Genomic DNA, 16,907 nt, shown 5'->3' with positions numbered 1-16,907 from the left:
CTTTGGGAGGCTGAGGCAGACGGCTCATCTGACGTCAGGAGTTTGAGATTAGCCTGGCCAACATGGTGAAACCCCATCTCTACTAAAAATATAAAAAAATTAGTCAGGCGTGGTAATGCATGCCAGTGATCTCAGCTACTTGGGAGGCTGAGGCAGGAGAATCACTTGAACCCAGGAGGCGGAGGTTGCGGTGAGAAGAGTTTGCTCCACTACACTCCAGCCTGGACAACAGAGCGAGATTCCGTCTAAAAATATGTATCTGTTTATATATGTATATATGTAATCACAGTCTTATATTAGTGTTTTAAAATTGTGTGAAGTACATTGGGAGCATAGGGGAAGGAGCTCTAAATCTATCTGGGAAGGAGAGGAAGGCTTCACAGAGCAGGTAGCAAATTGAATTATAACAATTAAGAGTTTCAGACAGAGAAAACCATGAGAAATAGCAGAGAAAATAGCCAAGTCATGGAGGGGTGAGAGAATGTGGTGTGTTTAGAATTGAATATCAATAATAAAGTGGGAAAAGAGAATAGATTTAAAAATGTTTAAGTAGGATTGATCAAATTTAGAGATTGTATATGAGGTGTGAAGGTCAAAGAGCAGTCTAAGAATACTTACAGGTTTTGGGGTTTATGGTGATACCATTTACTGAGGGATTAGAACAGGATTTTCGAGGAAGTAATAAGGGCTTGTGGGACATTCAATTGGTAATTATACAAGGAGGCATTTGTACATACAAATCTGGGATTTGGAGATTGGAAAGTTACCTACATGGAGATGTAAGGCTCCCAGATAAAAAATAGGATGCCAGGTTAAATTTGACTATCAAATAAACAATGGTAATTTTTACTGTAAGTGTGTTGCATGCAATACTTGGAACACACTTATTCTAAAATAGCATTATTTCAGCTATAGCTAAAAAGAAGGTTTCCTTTTCCTGTAAGATAGTAGGACAGTTTGCTGAGCAATTTGTAGGTAAGGTGGAAGGGTTGAGGGATGTTGAGGGATTTCTTAGTTACTTCTTTTTACTTGGTGAAATTGAAACATCAAAGAGCAGGAAAGATGTGGGGTTGCGACTTGTGAGCTATGAAGGTGTGGAAGAGTTGTGAGGTAAAAGACACGAGTCAGGGAAATATAACAGGAATATTAGAAAAATTTTAGAAATTGAATTGATAAGGTAAAGTAATTTTTATTGAATCTTAAACACTGATTTTGGTAATTTGAAGATGTATATAATACTTCCTCTTCTTTTTGCAAATGTCAGTAAATATTGTTATTTAAGTGTAGAATAATGTTTAAGAACATGCACTTTGGATTTAATAGACTTAGATTCATCCATTTAGCAAGTATTTAATAAATTACACAATTATGAAACTAATAAAAAGTATAAGAGCTAACATTTTGGCTGGATGCGGTGGCTCATGCCTGTAATCTCAGCACTTTGGGAGGCCGAGGTGGATGGATCATGAAGTTAGGCGTTCAAGACCAGCCTGACTAACATGGAGAAACCCCATCTCTACTAAAAATACAAAATTAGCAGGGCGTGGTGGCACATGCCTATAATCCCAGCTACTCGGGAGGCTGAGGCAGGAGAATTGTTTGAACCTGGGAGGCAGAGGTTGCGGTGAGCTGAGATCGCACAGTTGCCTGCTTGCCCTCCAGCCTTGGCAACAAGAGCGAAACTCCGTCTAAAAAAAAAAAAGAAGAACTAGCGTTTTGTGTATGTATCATGCTTACTTTTCACTAACTGTAAAATGTCATGCTATAAGTCATTTGCCTTCTCCCTTCCCATTGGCCCTATGGGTTAGGTAATATATCTTTACTTTACAGATAAAGAAATTGAAACTAAGAAATATTAAATAGCTTGTTTAGGAGACAACATCATATCTGTTTCTGTCTGCTGTTAGAACCCATAGTCTTTTCTGTTATGTTGACTGTGTTGGGCAATTGGTTATACAGAGGTGAAAAAAACAGATATGGTGGTCCCTGTCTGTAATGGATGTGATCTTTTCAGTCCAATGTGTGTGTAGGAGGAAGGGTGAATGTTAAGGCATTAATCAAATTATCCAAATAAGTAATTAAATGATTTATTATGATAAGTACTATGAGAGAAAGGAGATGGGAGAGACTCCTACAACAGGGGAACTTAATTTCAATTGGGCCAGAGTTTGAATTCACTGTAGTAATTACTTTGTATTTTTATATCTATGAGGGTGATATCATGAGCTTTAGAACAGAGAGACTGGCTGGGCACAGTGGCTCATGCCTGTAATCCCAGCACTTTGGGAGGTTGAGGTGGGTGGATTACCTGAGTTCAGGAGTTCAAGACCAGCCTCACCAACGTGGTGAAACCCCATCTCTACTAAAAATACAAAAATTAGCCGAGCATGGTGGTGGGTGCCTGTAATCCCAGCTATCCAGGAGGCTGAGGATCACTTGAACCCAGGAGGTGGAGGTTGCAGTGAGCCAAGATGGCTCCATTCCACTTCAGCCTGGGCAACAGAGTGAGACTCCATCTCAGAAAAAAAAACAAAACAAAACAGAGTGTCTGGGTTGATTCCCATCTGTACATGTAGTCTCTTTGTGACCTTGGGCAAGTTGCTGAACATCTCTTTTTTTTTTTTTTTTTTTTTTGAGGCGGAGTTTCGCTCTCGTTACCCTGGCTGCAGTGCAACGGCGCGATCTCGGCTCACCGCAACCTCTGCCTCCTGGGTTCAGGCAATTCTCCTGCCTCAGCCTCCTGAGTAGCTGGGATTACAGGCATGTGCCACCATGCCCAGCTAATTTTTAGTATTTTTAGTAGAGACGGGGTTTCACCATGTTGACCAGGATGGTCTCGATCTCTTGACCTCGTGATCCACCCACCTCGGCCTCCCAAAGTGCTGGGATTACAGGCGTGAGCCACCGTGCCCGGCCACTGAACATCTCTTAGCTTTGTTTTACTCATCTATAAGGAAGGTATATCTTATAGACAGCACCTCTTTGGGTGCTTATAATAAATATCATGGGAAGTGGTGAATTAATGCAATGGTTCCTAGTTTTTGGCATTTAATAGTCTAAAGAAATTTCTAAAGTAACTTTGGAACTATCACAGCTACTCATTTATTTTGCTATGTGTAGGGAGATTAAAAATACAACTGCCATTTATGACCATCATTGATTCAGAAAAATAAGACTATTTTTTAAAACTTTCTGTTTTGAAATACGTAAGGATATTTTAACATAAAAAAAAAAGGATAGTTGTAATTTCAGAATAAAGGACCATTCAAGATAGGCATTTACATTTTAAAAAATGTTTCATGATTACATTTTGTTTAAAAACATTTTGAAGAATGTAAAAATAAATAGGATTTTTTCTGTGATGATTTTATGTATAATGAGCAGATTGCATTGACACTCTTGTATCTTTTCTGCCATTAGCAGAAAAGACAGCTTGTAAGTCTGTTGGCTAAAATGATTGAGATATAAACTCTAAATCATTCCAATTTAATTTTTCTTTTCTTTTCTTTTTTTTTTTCTTTTGAGACGGAGGCTCCTTCTGTTGCCCAGGCTGGAGTGCAGTGGCACAATTTAGGCTCACTGTAGCCTCCTCCTCCTGGGTTTAGGTGACTCTCCTGCCTCAGCCTCCTGGGTAGCTAACTGGGATTATAGGTGTGAGCCACTGTGCCCAGCCAGATTTAATTTCATTTATTGCTTCTTTTTGTCAGGTGTGGTGGCCCACACCTGTAATCTCAGCACTTTGGGAAGCCAAGGTGGGCAGATCACCTGGGGTCAGGAGTTTGAGAGCATCCTGGCCAATATGGTGAAACCCCATATCAACTAGAAAAACACAAAAATTTACTGGGTGTAGTGGCTCATGCCTGTAGTCTTAGCCACTTGCGAGGCTGAGGCAGGAGAATTGCTTGAACCCGGGTGGTAGAGGTTGTAGTGGGCCAAGATCGCACCACTGCACTCCAGCCTGGGTGGCAGAACAAGACTGTCTCAAAAAAAAAACATAACTCAAGCCTGTAATCCCAGCACTTTGGGAGGCCGAGGCGGGTGGATCACGAGGTCAAGAGATTGAGACCATCCTGGTCAACATGGTGAAACCCCGTCTCTACTAAAAATACAAAAAATTAGCTGGACATGGTGGCACGTGCCTGTAATCCCAGCTACTCAGGAGGCTGAGGCAGGAGAATTGCCTGAACCCAGGAGGCGGAGGTTGCGGTGAGCCGAGATTGCGCCATTGCACTCCAGCCTGGGTAACAAGAGCAAAAACTCCGTCTCAAAAAAAAAAAAAAAAAAAGAAAAGAAAAAGAAAAGTAGATAAAACTACTGTAAAAGATTCTCAGCCGGGCGCGGTGGCTGAAGCCTGTAATCCCAGCACTTTGGGAGGCCAAGGCGGGTGGATCACAAGGTCAAGAGATCAAGACCATCCTGGTCAACAAGGTGAAACCCCGTCTCTACTAAAAATACAAAAAGTTAGCTGGGCCTGGTGGTGTGTGTCTGTAATCCCAGCTACTCAGGAGGCTGAGGCAGGAGAATTGCCTGAACCCAGGAGGTGGAGGTTGCGGTGAGCTGAGATCGCGCCATTGCACTCCAGCTTGGGTAACAAGAGCGAAACTCCGTCTCAAAAAAAAAAAAAAATTCTCTAATTCTGAAACATTGTCATTGCAAAGATTAAATCTAGTCTAATAACTTGTAAATTTTGACTTTTGAGGTGTTTGTGAAGGTGTTTATGATCAGAATGTTTAAGAAATGAATGGGATAGAATCATTTTTTTTTTGCTTGAATTTTTAGTTTACTTGCATACACTATATTCATTGTTCATTTTTTCTTTTCTTTTTTTTCTAAAGGAGTATGGATGTGCCCAACAGCCAAAAACTCAAGAAAGTGAATTGAAAATTAGTGCTGTGTTTTCAGTTAGTGACAGACCTCTTGGTAAGAAATAGAACTGTATAAGTTAATTACAGTTAGTATTTGCTTATTCTGACTGGTAAAATTGAGGGAAAACATCTTTTCATGTATGTCTTTCTCTTCCTTTAGAGCTGTTTGTTTTTCAGACTGTGAGTAGTTGGTTTGCAGCAGTATTTAAAAATATAGAATAGAATAGGATTATATTAGAATAATATGTGTAGTTACACTGTTGGTGGGAGTGTAAATTAGTTCAACCATTGTAGAAGACAGTGTGGTGATTGCTCAAGGACCTAGAAATAGAAATTCCATTTGACCCAGCAATCCCTTTACTGGGTATATATCCAAAGGATTATAAATCGTTTTGCTATAAGGACACGTGCACACGAATGTTCATTGCAGCACTGTTTACAATAGCAAAGACCTGGAACCAACCCAAATGCCCATCGATGATAGACTGGACAGGGAACATGTGGCACATATACACCATGGAATACTATGCAGCCATCAAAAATGATGAGTTCGTGTCCTTTGTAGGGACGTGGATGAACCTGGAAACCATCGTTCTCAGCAAACTGACACAAGAGCAGAAAATCGAACACCACGTGTTCTCACTCATAGACAGGTGTTGAACAATGAGAACACATGGACACAGGGAGGGGAGCACTACACACTGGGGTCTGTTGGGGGGAAATAGGGGAGGGACAGCAGGCGGTGGGGAGTTGGGGAGAGATAGCATGGGGAGAAATGCCAAATATAGGTGATGGGGAAGAAGGCAGCAAATCACACTGCCATGAGTGTTATCTATGCAACAATCTTGCATGTTCTTCACATGTACCCCAAAACCTAAAATGCAATAAAAAGATCATAAAAAGAATAATATGTATAGTAAGGAAACATTGCTTCTGTTTCAGTGATTAAATTGTACACACATCCCCACATTTACAAATGTATATGTGTGAGAACTGGGTTATAATACTAAATGTATTTCCTACTTTGGGTTATGGTTAAAAAAAAAAATTGAAACCTCTGTTCTGGGGTGCTTATTGCCTCATTAACACTGAATTTCAAGATAGGAAATTTGTCCTAAAAAAGAGAGACTGGGATCGGTGTGGTGGCTAACACCTGTAATCTCAGCAAATTGAGAGGCTGAGGCAGGAGGATAGCTTGAGCTCAGGAGTTTGAGACCAGCGTGGGCAACACAGTGAGACCTTACCTCTACTAAAAATTTTACAAAGGCCAGGCGAGGTGGCTCATGCCTATAATTCCAGCACACTGGGAGACTGGGGCAGGTGGATCACTTGAGGTCAGGAGTTCAAGACCAGCCTGACCAACATGTTGAAACCCTGTCTCTGCTAAAAATGCAAAAATTAGCCAGGTGTGGTGTTGCATGCCCGTAATCACAGCCCCTCAGGAGGCTGAGGCTGGAGAACTGCCTGAACGCAGGAGGCGGAGGTTGCAGTGAATCAAGATTGCACCCTTGTACTCCAGCCTAGGCAATGAGAGCAAAACTCCATCTTGGGGAAAAAAAAAAATTAGCTGGATATGGTGACATGTGTCTGTAGTCCCAGCTACTCAGGAGGCTGAGGTGGGAGTACTGGTTAATTGTGGGAGTTTGAGGCTGCAGTGAACTATGATTGTACCACAACGAGACCCTGTCTCAAAAAAGGAAAGAGGAGGGAGGGAGGGAGTGGGAGGGGGGAAGAGAGAGAGAGAGAGAGAGAGAGAGACTGACTGTATATGCATTAGTATTGATACTAAAACTTTAGACACTGTATGTGCATTAGTATTGATACTAAAACTTTTTTTTTTAATTTTATTTTGATAGCCCAACAGTTAAACCCAGGCTTTCAGCGTTCTTTTGCATCATCTGGCCCAAGTGTATTGCCTCCTTCAGTTCCAGCCGTTGCTATTAAGGTTTTTTGTTCTGGTTGTAAAAGAATGCTTTATAAGGGGCAAACTGCGTATCATAAGACAGGATCTACTCAGCTCTTCTGCTCCACAAGATGCATCACCAGACATTCTTCACCTGCCTGCCTGCCACCTCCTCCCAAGAAAACCTGCACAAATTGCTCCAAGTATAAAATTCTTGACACCCCTTTTTACTTTACTTTTTTTTTTTTTACTGTGTATATAGTTTAGTTCAAATATGCTGTTGATACTTTACAGCTCTTTATCATGTGTCTGTAGAAAGTAATGGAGGAATTTGCAAATTTTAAAGTTTTACAACATTAAATAAGTAACTTGGTGTTAGAATATTGCCTAAACCAGTTTTCTATCACTTTAAATTTTACTATGGAAAGAAGTAACAAATGACTTGTGGGAACTGCAGGACTATCCTGGAATTGTAGACAACAACCATTTAAATTCATATAACAGTTTTCTTGAAAGTTATTTGATATAGCATAAAATAATGTCACTCTTTTAATAGTATATGAATGCTCTTTAATTTTTTAAAAAGTAAAAACTCTACATGGTCACAAAAATGTGTTTATTTCTAATGTCCTTGTGGGATCATTGTTGCTTTATAATAATTCTTAGATGCCGAGAGAGGAAAAAACAGCAACAAAGTTACATAAATCTTTCTCTGCCTTAGTACATTTGAAGGATTTGATATGTTTTGCCCATTTCTGTGGTAGTGTAATTCGAGGACTACTGTGTGTTGTTAGTAGTCCCTGCAGGCAAAAAACAGTAAGAGCTCGGTTTTAAATTGTGGCTCTATGATTTATCTCTGTGACTTTGGGCTAGCTATTTAACTTTCTAAGCCTCCGTTTCTCATCAGAAAATAATAGTTGCTTCCTAGGATTTCAATGAGACAGGGCTAGCACATGGCGTAGCACATAGCAAGTACTTAACAAATGGAATCCTGTTATTAATAATAAAAATTATATTGTGTATTACTGTTTATAATTAACATAAATATATTAAATATATGTACATACAATACATATTAATATGTATACTTAACATATCACTTGTAGGCTCCTATTTTGCCTTTGGCCATGTTTATCTGCTTAGTGTCTTGACCTAAACTATCTAAAAGTAGATCCTGCTATTTGGAAATTTCCAACTAAAGAGGAGAGAGGACTTTTTTTTTCTCTGCTGCCCAGGCTGGAGTGTAGTGGCATGGTCACAGCTCACTGCAGCCTTGAACTCCCCGGGCTCAGATGATCCTCCCACCTCAACCGTTCCAGTAGCTGGGACCACAGGCACATACCACCATGCTCAGCTAATTTTTGTATTTTTTGTAGAGATGGTTTTGCTATGTTGCCCAGGGTGATCTTGAACTCCTGGGCTCCAGCAATTAGCCTGCCTCAGCCTCCCAAAGTGCTGGGACTGTTGGCATGAGCCACCACACCTGGCCAGGAGAGAGGAATTTTAAATAGTTATATACCATAAATCAGTTTTGTTGCAAAATGCCCTTCTAATTAACACTTTTATGTCATGTTCATGAAACTAATCTGAAAGAGTAAACTTCGTTTTTTATTTTTAGATACTGTTTCAACATACCAAATATCAAAATAAAATTAAATAGTTTTAAAGAACATGACTTACACATCCAGATGCCTCTTGTTTTCTTAAAAGTAGTCACCCTCGTCAGTGACTTTTTAGCATAGTGCTGGTCTTACTCGAAATTTTTTTTGCTCTCTTGATTTGGCATTGCTTCAGAGCGTATGAAACATTCCTTTAGACTAGCTTAGGAGACAGATTCTTATCTTTTCAGCATGCGTTTGATTTTTATGAATTGCCAAAGACTGCTTGATACCTGAATCGGGTCAATTTAATAGCTAAATTGAGTCATACTATTAAAACATGAGATTTATTAAATTAAAAGTTAAAAAATAGTTCTAAGGGTTCATAAAACTTAAAAAAATTAGAAAAATGTTTTGAGCTATGTTATTGTTGGGAGAGGTGTCGTTTTTCTAAGATAAATGTTATGGTATAACATTCATTTGCATGCAAAGGTTTAGAGTACATTTCTAATGTATGTGCACAGATTTTCATTATAAAGTTATTCTCTTTGACTTAATACATTTTTACTTACTATTTTTTCTTTTACTTATGCCACTGGCAGATTCACCTTATTAAGTGAAACTGTATTGCTGTGTTTTCAGTAGAAAAATCACTTTCAAAATTAATACTTCATCTGTATATAAGCATATTCCTTTGGTTTCCAAGATTTGCTGTCATATTTTTACTGTTCAGTTTTTTTTTTTTTTTTTTTTTTTTTGAGATGGAGTTTCACTCTTGTTACTCAGGCTGGAGTGCAATGGCGCGACCTTGGCTCACCGCAACCTCCGCCTCCTGGGTTCAGGCAATTCTTCTGCCTCAGCCTCCTGAGTAGCTGGGATTACAGGCACGCGCCACCATGCCCAGCTAATTTTTTGTATTTTTAGTAGAGATGGGGTTTCACCATGTTGACCAGGATGGTCTTGATCTCTTGACCTCGCGATCCACCTGCCTCGGCCTCCCAAAGTGCTGGGATTACAGGCTTGAGCCACCACACCCGGCTCTGTTCAGTTTTACATAATAATTTTTATTGTTGTTATTTTCTCATGGTTTAGCATATAATACACCTGTATAATAAAGGTGCAGGATGGGAGGCAGGATAGTGGAATAATTAATTCCGTAGGCTAGAATCAGACTGCCTGGATTTGTATTTCTGCTTTACTGCCTACTAGCAGTATGACTTTGACAAGCTGTTTAACCTCTGATTCAGTTACCTCATCTCTAAAGAGGCAGTTACAATAACACTTAACCTCATAGTGGTTTGGGGATTTTTTTTTTTTTTTTTTTTTTTTTTTTTGAGACAGGATCTCACTCTGTCACCTAGGCTGGAATGCAGTGGCACGATCCCAGCTCACTGCAACCTCTACCTCTCCGTCTCAAGCAATCCTCCCAACTCAGCATCCTGATAGCTGAGACCACAGGCATGAGTCAGCATGCCCGGCTAATTAAAAACATTTTTTGTAGTGATAGGGTCTTGTTCTGTTGCCCAGGCTGGAGTGCAGTGGTGTGATCACTGCTTGCTGGAGCCTTGAACTCCCTGGGCTCAAGCCATCCTTCTGCCTTGGCCTCCCAAAGTGCTAGGATTGTGGGGGTAAGCCACTGCACTCTGTCATTTTTGTGGTATTTAAATTGGGTAATTTGAGTAAAGAGAATAATGTTTGGCACATAGTAATTACTTAACACACTTATTGTAGTTTATATTATTGCCATTATTATGGCCATTAATATGGCCTTTGTGGCCTGCACTAGTGTTTATGCTTGTCAGAAGAATGGCAGTACTTAGCCTCTGTTTTACCAGGGTAGTGCTATTTGTGCTTATTGCAATAATTAGCTCTTACAAATTGGCTCTAGGAATCTCACAGAACCAACTATTTTTGTTCTTCCTGTCTGATTCTTGTCTCCATCTGTCCTCTGATACAAAGCCTTAATAGCCCTTTTGTCATGTGTTTCTTTGATCTTTTCAGTTATAGCTAAATATTATATATCATGCTTATTTTTTGTATTCTGGTAGCTCATCTGTTTCTCAAAATCTTGCACTTATAATTTTTAAAAATTTATTATCTCAGCTGGACATGGTAACTCATACCTTTAATCCCAACACTTTGGGAGGCCAAAGCAGGCGGATCACGAGGTCAGGGGTTTGAGACCAGCCTGGCCAATATGACGAAACCCTGTCTCTACTAAAAATACAAAAATTAGCCAGCTACTTGGGTGGGAGTAGTCCCAGCTACTTGGGTTGGAGGCTGAGGCAGGAGAATCACTTGAACCTGAGAGGTGGAGGTTGCAGTGAGCCGAGATCACTCCTCTGCATTCCAGTCTGGGCAACAGAGTTAGATTCTGTCTCAAAAAAAAAAAAAAAAATTCATTTTTTGTCTCATTTCTGTTCTACTCTGGGCACCCTCTGGCTAATAAGAGAACCAGTGTCTTGTGTTCTGGAGTTGTGGGATGGCCACTGACTGGTCCCATTGGCTACAGCAGATGAAACTTGATTGGGGCTGAAAGCCTTCCTATCTTTGTCTTCAGGATCTGGCTGGCAATATTTTAAATATAATTTGCTCTAGACAAATTTGTGAATTAGGTATTATAAACCCCATTTTAAACATAAGGAAATTGAGATAGTAATTACATCATTCATGGTCACTCACCTAATAAATAACAGAACTCATCATCAAATCCAGGTTTGCAGATGCCTTATCCTTTTTCTACCATACAATAGCTGCCCTTAGTAAATGTTGTTTAAGCTCATAGAGAGGAGGAATTTACAGTTGTGAAGAACACATTTCATTTTACTTTTGTTATTTATTTTTAGAGACATTTTAAATCCTAAGGATGTGATCACAACCCACTTTGAGAATTCCTCTCTCAGCAAAGATTTCTGCAGCCAATCATGTTTGTCGTCTTATGCGCTAAAGAAGAAACCTGTTGTTACCATATATACCAATAGCACTTCAACTAAGTGCAGTATGTGTCAGAAGAATGCTGATGTAAGTTACATTTTACTTTTATTGGGATTCTGCTCAAAGAGTTTTTGTTTTTTTTTTAAACTGGCTCTGCTTGTTTTCTGTATTTATGTGTGTGTTTATTTCCTAGATTCGGTTTGAAGTTAAATATCAAAATGTAGTACATGGTCTTTGTAGTGATGCCTGTTTTTCAAAATTTCACTCTACCAACAACCTCACCATGAACTGTTGTGAGAACTGTGGGAGCTATTGCTATAGTAGCTCTGGTCCTTGCCAGTCCCAGAAGGTTTTTAGCTCAACAAGTGTCACGGCATACAAGCAGGTATGAATATCTATCTGTTGCATGTAGTTAGGCTTACTCCTTCTGATTTGACTGCACAGAAATGAACTACAAATTGAGAGTGAGCTCCTCCCATTAGTCCATCCTGATGCATGATTTCCCTTCCAGAAAATGCGATAGATTCTGATGGTATGAGGGATGATTATGGTGGTAAGTTGATATAGGTAAAATAGTTGCCCTTTTTAAAGGCTCCCTTCATAGCTAAGAATTCACAAATGTGATTTCTTTTTTTTTTTTCTTAATTGAGATGGGGTTTTGCCATGTCGTGCAGGCCAGTCTTGAACTCCTGAGCTCAAGCTTTCCACCCGCCTCAGCCTCCTAAAGTGCTGGGATTACAGACGTGAGCTACAACTCCTGGCCTCATAAATGTAGTTTCATGATTTTCCGTGAGCATGAAATATTTCGTGATGTATTGATAGCAAGAAAACCATATTATAAATAAACCTCAAGCAAGAGTTAAGATGATAAAATCAGTGAATCTAAACAAAGTTTGTCTTTTTCATTTTAAAATGTGTTTGGGAATGAATTGGAATTATTTGGTCAACAGTATCTCATGAGAATACTTTAATTTTATTTATTGTAATGAATAATGGATTGAGCTGGTTACTAAATATATCATTTTTTGTCAATTTAATTATTACCAAATGATTTGTGATTTTAAAGAAGTTGTTCTGGCTGGGCGCAGTGGCTCAAGCCTGTAATCCCAGCACTTTGGGAGGCCGAGGCGGGTGGATCATGAGGTCAAGAGATCGAGACCATCCTGGTCAACATGGTGAAACCCCGTCTCTACTAAAAATACAAAAATTAGCTGGGCATGGTAGCGCGTGCCTGTAATCCCAGCTACTCAGGAGGCTGAGGCAGGAGAATTGCCTGAACCCAGGAGACAGAGGTTGCGGTGAGCCGAGATCGCGCCATTGCACTCCAGCCTGGGTAACAAGAGCGAAACTCCGTCTCAAAAAAAAAAAAAAAGAAGTTGTTCTTCCTAAAGATATAAAGAAGATGTATCATATAAATGATAAACATTTTTTTCAGTTAGCAAGTTTGATTTGTTACTTCCTCTGAGCAGTTGGAAATGGACATATGGACATTCATCACTGAAAAGAATCTCTTTTTTTAAGAATTGCCATTTTTGGCAGTCTGGTTACTACTTTCACAGGAAAAGAATCCATGTTATTTTACATATGATCCCAAAATCAGTTACATTTCTAATTTTGTTACTGGTATTATACTGTATCTTTTTACTAGGAAGATTATGTAGTGAAACCTCACAATTTATATTTTTCTACTATTTCCTTTCGTATTGAGAGATTTAGTGTGTCACTGACAGCATAGTGTAGTGGTTAGGAGCCTGAACTTTGGAGCCTGATGATATATGAGTTTAGTTTCCTACTTCTTCTGATCATCTGTTAATTAAAGTTAATTTAAACCTTTTGTTAATATAACTTTTGAAAGCACCTCACGCTGTCATTGAAAGGATTCTGTGATATACTATGTATAAATTGCTTAGCCTGGGGCCTGGTTCATGGTAAGCATTCAATAAGTTATAATATTGGTTATGTAAATGGTAGCTATTTTGTTGTTTCTTGAAACATGAATAAACTTATAGGCAGATTTTTATTATGAAACTCAGCTTGAAAAATAGGTAGTTCTAGGCCGGGTGCGGTGGCTCAAGCCTGTAATCCCATTACTTTGGGAGGCCCAGGCGGGTGGATCACGAAGTCAAGGGATCGAGACCATCCTGGTCAACATGGTGAAACCCCGTCTCTACTAAAAAAATACAAAAAAAACAAAATTAGCTGGGCATGGTCGCGCATGCCTGTAATCCCAGCTACGCAGGAGGCTGAGGCAGGAGAATTGCCTGAACCCAGGAGGCGAAGGTTGCGGTGAGCCGAGATCGCACCATTGCACTCCAGCCTGGGTAACAAGAGTGAAACTCAGTCTCAAAAAAAAAAAAAGTAGTTCTATAGGATCTCCATTCACATACATTAAGTATCATTTCTATCTCCTGCTGAAGAGTCTCACAAATTGAGAAACCTTAAAGGTGGTGGACTGTCCTAGATTGATGTACATGACTGTAAGGAGAATAGCCCTTTGGTTCATGAATTAGCTGACCTTCTCTGGTTATTGTTGATGTGAAAGTATGTAATGACTACCTAATTCATTACTTGTGTTTGAATTAGTGTGTTTTGTTTGCTAAGATACCTATCTGAGTATTTACTAATTTTATTTCATTTCTGTTTTTTTATTGTGTGGAAGAACTTATTTTCCCACTTCCCAAAAGTGTGGTTTCATCATCATGCTCAAATATTTCAACCAAGGGCAGTGATTGTAGGAAGCTTTTCTTTTTACTTTTTTGAATAATACGTAAATATGTATGCTTGTACTAGGTTTCCAATGTTCTTTTATTTTAATAGAATTCAGCCCAAACTCCTCCATATGCCCTGGGAAAGTCATTGAGGCCCTCAGCTGAAATGATTGAGACTACGAATGATTCAGGAAAAACAGAGCTTTTCTGCTCTATTAATTGCTTATCTGCTTACAGAGTTAAGACTGTTACTTCTTCAGGTAATGTTTAAATTTCATAAATTTATAGATTTAATAACTATTGAAGAAAAATGTAACTGCTTTTCTTTGATTTTGTTACAAGCTAAATTTATCTATTTATTTAAATAAAGAACCGAGATTGACTTTCAAATAACTTTTATGTGAAAATAATTTTTCACTGATTTTCTTGGTTGCAATTTATATAGTAATTTATAGTTTTATATGTGAAAAGGAAGAAAAAATACTTAGAATTTCCAAGTTAGTTTTTTCTATAAGTGGGACTTAATTGAGGTTAGTTGTAGTTAGATTTCAGATTTTTATAAAGTTTCTTGATTTTTTGGGGGGTATATTATTATTTAATTTTTCATTCTCCCAGTGCATTTTTGGATTGTTTATTCATTTGTATAACTTAATCATTAGTTTTTATTTTTTTGTCACCAAGGTGTCCAGGTTTCGTGTTATAGTTGTAAAACCTCAGCAATCCCTCAGTATCACCTAGCCATGTCAAATGGAGCTATATACAGCTTCTGCAGCTCCAGTTGTGTGGTCGCTTTCCAGGTATGATCGAAAGGAGGACATCATGCATGTGGTTCTCTTAGGCATTGATCTGTGGCACAGTGTTAACTGCTAAAGGCCCATTCTTATGAAAGTTTAAATTTGAATTGAAAAGAAAAAAATTCGTTTCAACCAGGGTCCCAAGCAGGTCATTTCTACAAAATATCTGAATCTAGATATTGGGTCTCAGCAATTTTTTCTTTATTTGAAATCCTTGCCTAAACGGTCATTCCCTCCCACTTTCTCCCTTGGGTCTCTCTTCAAAAAGATGGAACCTAGGATTATGGTTTGGGTAGGTGGTATGGTGAAGAACAGTAGCCTGTTGGGATTCACAAACCCCTTCCTCTCATCCTGGGTCAGATACCTAGTGACTCCTGGCACGGAATTGTAAGCATCCACTAGTCCCATTTTCTCTGCCCTCTCTGCAATACACACACAAGAGTAGAGTTTAGTAATCCCCCGGGGTAGGAACATGTCTGACCCAGTATCCTTGGCAGCAGAGAGAAAGAAACTGCTGGTGGCTATTGTGTCTTAATAGCCATCAGAAGCTAGTTGATGATGGGAGTGCAGGTGGGTGGGGAACGGGGGTTGGGAGGAAGGAGAGGCCTGCTTTAATTTATTAGAGGAAGTATGCCATTTAAACTCTTTCTGTGAGATAGAAAATTTAAAAACAATGTTGGTGGGGACTTGATTTATTAAAATGAGGAAATGAAAAGTACCAAGTTATCTTATTTCTCAGTTGATAAAATCTTTACCTTATTTGTTTTAATTCAGAATGTATTTAACAAGCCAAAAGGAACAAACTCTTCAGCAGTGCCCCTGTCTCAGGGCCACGTGGTTGTAAGCACACCCTCCTCCAGGTCAGCAGTGTCAACAGAAGGAGGTACCACCTCTGCCGTTTCCCTTAGAGCCGTCAGTTTCTCTGCTACAGCTGGCCTCCGGCCTCTCAGGCCTCTCACGGAACAATCCCAGCAAGTTGCTTCAACCCATACAGTTGTTAAACTCAAGTGTCAGCAGTGTAACTATCTGTTTGCCACAAAACCAGAACTTCTTTTCTACAAGGTAAAGAGAGATCATGAAAAGGATTGAATATAAACTTATCCAACAGAAACACTTTTGTCTTTTTAATTTCGATCACTCAATTTGCTTTGACATGAAAAGGACTTCTTAAAGCAACTGTTCAGTTAACTCTTAATGACTGTTGTTTCTCTGTAGGGTAGAATGTTTCTGTTTTGTGGCAAGAATTGCTCTGATGAATACAAGAAGAAAAATAAAGTTGTGGCAATGTGTGACTACTGTAAACTGCAGAAAACGATAAAGGAGACTGTGCGATTCTCAGGGGTTGATAAGCCATTCTGTAGTGAAGGTAAAGTTGTTTTATCCACAGAGCATGTGGCTGTTATAATTCATGATGACTTAGGCAATTAAGCCATGATTAGTTTTCACATTCTTTTTGTCTTATGAGATATAATTAGAAGTATTTTGGAGGCTGGGCACGGTGGCTCCTGCCTGTAATCCCAGCACTTTGAGAGGCTGAGGTGGATGGATCACTTGAGGTCGGGAGTTCAAGATCAGCCTGACCAACATAGTGAAATCCTGTCCCTACTAAAAAACCCTATTTCTATACAAAATTAGCTGGGCAGGGTGGCGCATTCCTGTAATCCCAGCTGTTTGGGAGGCTGAGGCAGGAGAATTGCTTGAACCTGGGAGGCAGAGGTTGCAGTGAGCTGAGATCACGCCATTGCATTCCAGCCTGAGCGACAAGAGCAAAACTCTGTCTCAAAAAAAAAAAAAGTTTTTTTTGAGTTGTGTTTATAGTTAATTCACTTTAAAGTTAATCTTTTTATTCATTATTTTTATTTGTTTATTCATTTTTTGAGATAGGGTCTTGCCCTGTTGCTCAGGCTGGAGCATGGTGGCATGATCTTGGCTCACTGCAGCCTTCACCTCCCAGTTTAAGTGATCCTCCCACTTTATCCTCCCAAGTAGCTGAAGCTACAGGAGCATGCCATCATGCCTGGCTAATTTTTGTATTTTTTGTAGAGATGGGGTTTCACCATGTTGTCCAGGCTGTTCTTGAACTCCTGACTGGTGATCCCCCCACC

At 39.3% G+C, this 16,907-nt stretch overlaps 1 protein-coding gene across 4 annotated transcripts in view; it reads left to right on the top strand.

Annotated features, from left to right (window-relative positions):
- ZMYM6 (zinc finger MYM-type containing 6) overlaps positions 1-16,907 on the top strand; it is a 46,613-nt gene that overhangs the window by 6,086 nt on the left and 23,620 nt on the right. For all 4 annotated transcript variants that reach the window (XM_074380487.1, XM_039474317.2, XM_074380486.1 and 1 more), the window contains 8 exons: positions 4,836-4,920; positions 6,722-6,971; positions 11,213-11,387; positions 11,494-11,685; positions 14,118-14,268; positions 14,690-14,805; positions 15,577-15,864; positions 16,018-16,168. In XM_074380487.1, the coding sequence (XP_074236588.1) occupies positions 4,836-4,920; positions 6,722-6,971; positions 11,213-11,387; positions 11,494-11,685; positions 14,118-14,268; positions 14,690-14,805; positions 15,577-15,864; positions 16,018-16,168 (1,408 nt within the window). The remainder of the gene's footprint in view (positions 1-4,835; positions 4,921-6,721; positions 6,972-11,212; positions 11,388-11,493; positions 11,686-14,117; positions 14,269-14,689; positions 14,806-15,576; positions 15,865-16,017; positions 16,169-16,907) is intronic.

Source organism: Saimiri boliviensis, chromosome 11 (genome assembly GCF_048565385.1).
Source record: "Saimiri boliviensis isolate mSaiBol1 chromosome 11, mSaiBol1.pri, whole genome shotgun sequence".
In the NCBI taxonomy this organism is placed as follows: domain Eukaryota; kingdom Metazoa; phylum Chordata; class Mammalia; order Primates; family Cebidae; genus Saimiri; species Saimiri boliviensis.
Note: the sequence above shows the minus strand (reverse complement) of the source record. Positions and strands in the feature narration are given on the sequence as shown.